At 39.4% G+C, this 5,883-nt stretch overlaps 1 protein-coding gene across 1 annotated transcript; it reads left to right on the forward strand.

Annotated features, from left to right (window-relative positions):
• Window positions 1–581: 581 nt before the first annotated feature.
• On the forward strand, window positions 582–4,454 carry LOC100825312 (ADP-ribosylation factor 3). The gene is made up of 8 exons (XM_010236214.3): window positions 582–824; window positions 936–974; window positions 1,092–1,154; window positions 1,969–1,987; window positions 2,591–2,702; window positions 3,237–3,284; window positions 3,656–3,786; window positions 4,037–4,454. The coding sequence occupies exons 1-8, from the start codon at window positions 722–724 to the stop codon at window positions 4,068–4,070; spliced, it is 549 nt and encodes a 182-aa protein (XP_010234516.1). The 5' UTR covers window positions 582–721; the 3' UTR covers window positions 4,071–4,454.
• Window positions 4,455–5,883: the final 1,429 nt, after the last annotated feature.

Consider the following 5,883-nt stretch of genomic DNA (forward strand, 5'->3'; position numbering starts at 1 on the left):
GTCACAAGTGGATTGAATATTTGAGGGGATTATGTGTTCACCCAATAAATCATTTCTCCCCAAAAAACTAGTAATAGAAGTGTTTTTAATGGGTACAAAAATGAGCTGTTTTGTGAGGAAAATCTAGAAATGACTCGTATAATCCATGCGTACCAAACGACTCTTCAAGGTTTGTTTCTAGATTTGAAATGAATAATGACAAACTCTAGAAAAACACTAGTGTTTAACAAAACCTAAGTACTACTATTAGCACCAAGTGGGTTGGGTGTTCACCAAATCCCCTTCCATCATCCCAAAACACAAGTATAAAGAATGTTTTTAATAATTGTTGAAAATAAGGTGTTTGGTGGAGAACAAAATCTAAGGATTGCCCCTGTAATTTATGCGTACCAAACGGTTCAGTCAGGGTTTCAGCGTTTCTGAACCTGGAAAGGGTAATAATCCACGAACAATAGAAAAATACCTGTGATAAACAAGGTCTTAGTAGTTTAAATTTCTGTTGAAAAATTTGGAATCTCCCCTAACCTCCCCCACCAAACATAGCCCAACCCCTCCAAATCCCCCAGGAAGCGAGTCGTCTTCGTCTTCGGTACTCGCGCGCGCCAGCTCACTCGCTCCAGATCTCCCCCCTCCCCTCCCCTCCCAGATCTCCCCACACCCCCACGTCCCCGCCGAAACCCCAGCTCGTGCCCCTCTGCCGCGTCGGTCGGGCCGCGCCGCCATGGGCATCGTGTTCACGCGGCTCTTCTCTTCGGTGTTCGGGAACCGCGAGGCCCGCATCCTCGTCCTCGGCCTCGACAATGCCGGCAAGACGACCATCCTCTGTAAGCGAGCCCGGCCCCTTCCCCCCCAAATCTCCGGCGGTTCCGCCTCGGATCTGCGCTTCTCTTTTGTCGAGGGTTTCTGAATTCTGATTCCTTTGGCGTGGTTCGCAGATCGGCTGCAGATGGGGGAGGTCGTCTCCACGATACCAAGTGGGTTTCCTGTTCTGATTCCCGATTCGTGTGTGCATTTCTTTTGATGGGTATAGGTTGGTGATGTATTTGATGTGATATGGTGTTTTGTCTCTGTGTGTGTGCATCTTGGTGCAGCTATTGGGTTCAACGTGGAGACCGTGCAGTACAACAATATCAAGTTCCAGGTCTGGGATCTCGGTGAGTGACACAGATAGCCTTGCCCTTCATTTAATGTTTGCACTCGAATTAACGAATTGCTTAGACATATCGCAAGCCCAATCCTTGTATTAATCATAACCTGGATCCTGACCCATCTTTGATATAATTGTAAAAGTCCATCAGACCTGGATCCTGATCCATCTAATTGGTAGAGCTTGTGGCTCTAGCATATTATCAATCGAAACTACAGAACACTATTTAGTTAAGTTGACGCTTAGATGTCTGAAAGTGTGATTTCTTTTCTTCTGGTAGACAGTGCATTCATGGCATTGTATTTAAGTTGCTGCTTTAAAGCCCCACATTCTTAGAGCACTGACCTATCGTGAATGCTGCAAAATATTTCTAGTACACCACCATGGAAGATTGGAAGGCCAGCGTCATGGATATATCACTTAAAAGTGAAAAGAATGTTTTTAACTTGTACGACGTGAATTATCTCATTGTCACTGTAACCTCAAATCTACAATATGAATGGTGAAGGTGCACAAATATTACACTTACAAGCTATTGCTTATGTGGACAATTATCCAACTATCAAGCATATTCATCTATCCGCAGTGAATTGTGTGGCTGTAATATCTTTACTGCTGATGCATTTTACTTCTAAAATGAAATTTGAAGTTGTCGTCATCTCCATGGTTTGCATGAAAATTATTATTTCTGGATAAAAGTTGACGTGCTTCAGTTTTAAGTTTTTAACTAGCGCTATAACTCTTTGCTAGTATTCTATGTTATGCCCTGGTCTTTCAAAATACCCACCTTTAGTATTTAACATTAATTTTATTCTCAACAGGTGGTCAAACAAGCATCAGGTACGTTCTCTTTATGATGACCATTCAATTCCAAAGTTGGTGATACCATGGAATTATTTTATCGATTTATAACCGTTTTGGAGTAATGCTTTCCTACATTTATTCGACCTTTCTTGAGTGATTTTATATTTAAGTATTAGTGCATAAGATAGCCCTAGTACATTGTTTAGTCTCTATAAGACAAATCATGATGTTGCAACAGTAGAAACTATTTCAAAACCTAAATTATAGAACACCCTATAGGTAAATTAAAAAAAAATACATTTCCCTACTGTGGTTTGTGACATCCCAAGCCTAGAACTGTAGTTACTCTATTGTAGTTGATCTGATGAAGTCATGTGATGGTTACATTTCTTCTCATTCATCAGCGTTGGGGTGAGTATTATGTTGATGACTTGGCATGTAATCTTTATGACTTAATTCAGGCCACTTTTAAGAATTATATGAAACTGTCAGTCCAAGAGAAACTAGAGAATAATGTACAGTTTGAGGCTTTGAGCTAAGAATTTTGATGCCTACCCTGCATCTCTTTACTATAAAATGAGAAATGCAGTGTCTGTGTTTGTCATGACCCACTTTTAAATTTTCTTATGAGTGTTCTAGGCCATACTGGAGATGCTACTTTCCAAACACCCAGGCCATCATATATGTTGTTGATTCAAGTGATACTGATAGGCTGGTGACTGCAAAAGAAGAATTTCATTCCATCCTTGAGGTATGCATTGCGGTGAATGAGTCACCTCATTTATCAGAAAGTTGATATGCATTTCTGGCCATGTACAGTTGTAGTGCAATAATTCAAGCATTTCTCACATATAATATGTTGCTTAATATTAATGCTAGTTGTTGTATGGTGGCATGGGACATTTATTTTCTGAAGTGCTTGATTAGACATGTAATCGCCCTCAGTGGGTTAATTACCTCACTGTAAATAGCATCCATCAATTTTTAGTTGCCAGAAGATTCGTTGGCCATATTGTTTTGCAAATTCCTCCTGATTTTGATCGATTGGCTTATTCTGATATTAATTACCACACTGAATAGCAGCTATCGATGCAATACCTGGTCATTGCGTGAAGCTACACAAATAATATTTAAATAATGCATTTTCTTCCAATTCCTGATAGTGCCTTTTGAGCCAGCTGCACTAACAATTTTGTAACCAGAAATCAAATGATTTGTCAAGACAATTTATCTGATTGCTCATCAAATGAATACACTTTACTGATTGTGTGCACTGTACCTGCAGGAGGATGAGCTGAAAGGTGCGGTTGTCCTTGTATATGCGAATAAACAGGTGAAGAAGCAAACCATGTTTTATTTCATATACTGTTTTGGAAGTGTTATATTTACCTGGTCAATTCTACTATTTTCAGAACTTACAAAGTTCTTCTAGTTATTCATGATTTGCACCATATGCCTGCAGTGTCTTGTTATTTTGCAATACATTTTTTGGCCCTTTATTTGTCTACTAATGAGACGGCTAGTTTATTATGACTTTACATGGACGCTTATATTAACTATCACCGTTAATTAGTCATTGGAAATTGATGATTGAATGCTTGTTCTGAAGGAAATGTTTATGTCGATGACAGATGTATATTTCTGTAAACCCTGTGAACATCGTATTTGGTCTGCTTTATCTTACCCAATTCATTCCTTTTGCAGGACCTTCCAGGTGCACTTGATGATGCTGCCATAACGGAATCATTAGAACTTCACAAGATAAAGAGCCGCCAATGGGCAATTTTCAAAACATCTGCCATAAAAGGGGAGGGACTTTTTGAAGGCTTGGACTGGTAAGTTGTGCGACATATTCCTTATGTGACATGAAAAAGATGAATGTGCCGAACAATCTGGTTATACATGAATAATAACTAAATCAATGAATTTCAGTTGATCACATAAGAAAGGATCTGTTTCTGTTGTTATTATCTATATAACTCAAGCATGCTGTGATCAGACCGTATCTCTGTTGCTTATGTATTCCCTAGACAATGGAACTTGAGGAATGATGAACTTCAAACTGATGGTTGGTTGTTACTGCAGGCTCAGTAATGCACTGAAATCTGGAAGCAGCTAATATAGGAGACTCTCCACTCCATGAATCATTGCTTTGATGGTAAACAGAGACGGTGCCCTCACTAGGCTGCGCGAAAATCACATTCTCTTTATTTTTAACTCCGGAAGTTTTATACCATCAGTTATCTGTAAAGTGCTTGTTGAAGTTTCCGGATACAACACTAGATGTCCCTTCATATCGAGATCAAGAATAGATTTGTAGAAAATACAGAGCAAACTGCTGGGACTCGAAATGTGTGGCATTAACCGTAAATCTTGTCGAGTGACATTTTCTTTTCTCATGATTGAACGCACCCAGTTTCTCTCTGTGGCGCCATCTTGTACTCTGAACAAGGGAAGCGTCATTGTACAACTTTCTTGTTACTAATGGCTGGGAACCCGATCAGATTCTTGAAGGTGTCGATGTTCTAAAAACTTTGCACTAAAATGCAAAGAAAATCAATCCCGTAACAACACAAATCCAACCGTCGTTAACTATAGCGTTCTACTTTATACATCGTTAAATATACCTTCACATTCAACACTAATTGTGCATCTATCATTGTGTCGTGCTTGTGTATAGCTCACAATCCAATGGTCTGAGGCAGTTCACTCGATTGCTCCTTTTCATGGGGGATTTGTGTTTCAATCAGTCCTTGGCTTCCAAGCGTTTCAAGATATCGAATGAAAAAAAAAGTTCCCAAATTCCAAATCGTACAAACCTGAAAAAGGATACTTCTAAATTCTCAAAGAATAAGGGGCATGCAAGAAGGGTGGGAAATTTATGGGTTTTATGCAAAATTTGAACACACTTGAGTATATTTTTCGCGAAGCTTAACTGCTACTTTTTCGAGAAACGAACATTTTATTTGTTGTTACCTATTCTTGCTGAAATCCATGTGCTCCAAGCTAGCCAACTTCAATACTGGAGAGAAGGACCAGGCGTTTACAACAAACTGTCAAAACATACTCAATACATGGTTTTATGGGTAGTACTGACTCCGTCCAACAAAACAACAGGGGGTTATAGTTTTCCTTTGACACATGGTTTGACCACAAATTACTCTAATAATATATAATTATAGGACATAAGTTGATATCCATTATATTCCTATTCAACGATATTTGTTTATGGTTATGATTTTGATCACATTAGTCACGTATTAATGAAGTAATTTGTGGTCAAAGGCTTGGTCAACCAAAACCTAATATGCCTCCTATTGTTGGACGGAGGGAGTAATTGCACTATACGTGCATATTTAGTACTCTCTCCGTCCAATAAAAAATGTCTCAATTTTGATCAAATTTGAATGCATCTATACACTAAGTCATGTCTAGATACATCTAAATTTTGACAAACTTAAGACATCTTTTATTGGACAGAAAAATTATAGCAATCGTGATTATAAAAAAATCTAGCCTTTGCAAACACGGACCCACTCAGCCTAACGAAGACACGCCCCTGCGAATTGACGTCACCATATACGTCACCTGAAAACTATGGCACTGGTGCTAAACGCCAAGTGTGTCGACGGTCTCGTGGCTACTGTTCAAATCCTTGTCTGGCGTCAAAATCAAATACACTTGAATGACTTCGACCTGGATTTAATTTGTTTACCAAGTCTTGCCATGTGGCGCCTCAACGACAAGGACACGTGCCGTGTCCACGAAACTGTTCGTTCTTCTTTCCCGCCAATAATCAGACTTCACTTCATACGGAGCATATACCAATCTGAATTCCATGCGGTTACAGCAGCTGTTAATTACATTTCGGAACGATAGGGCACCGGTGGGGATAAGACGTTTCTGTAATTTGTTAAACATGGTCTCGCACA

Source organism: Brachypodium distachyon, chromosome 3 (genome assembly GCF_000005505.3).
Source record: "Brachypodium distachyon strain Bd21 chromosome 3, Brachypodium_distachyon_v3.0, whole genome shotgun sequence".
NCBI classification, from domain to species: domain Eukaryota; kingdom Viridiplantae; phylum Streptophyta; class Magnoliopsida; order Poales; family Poaceae; genus Brachypodium; species Brachypodium distachyon.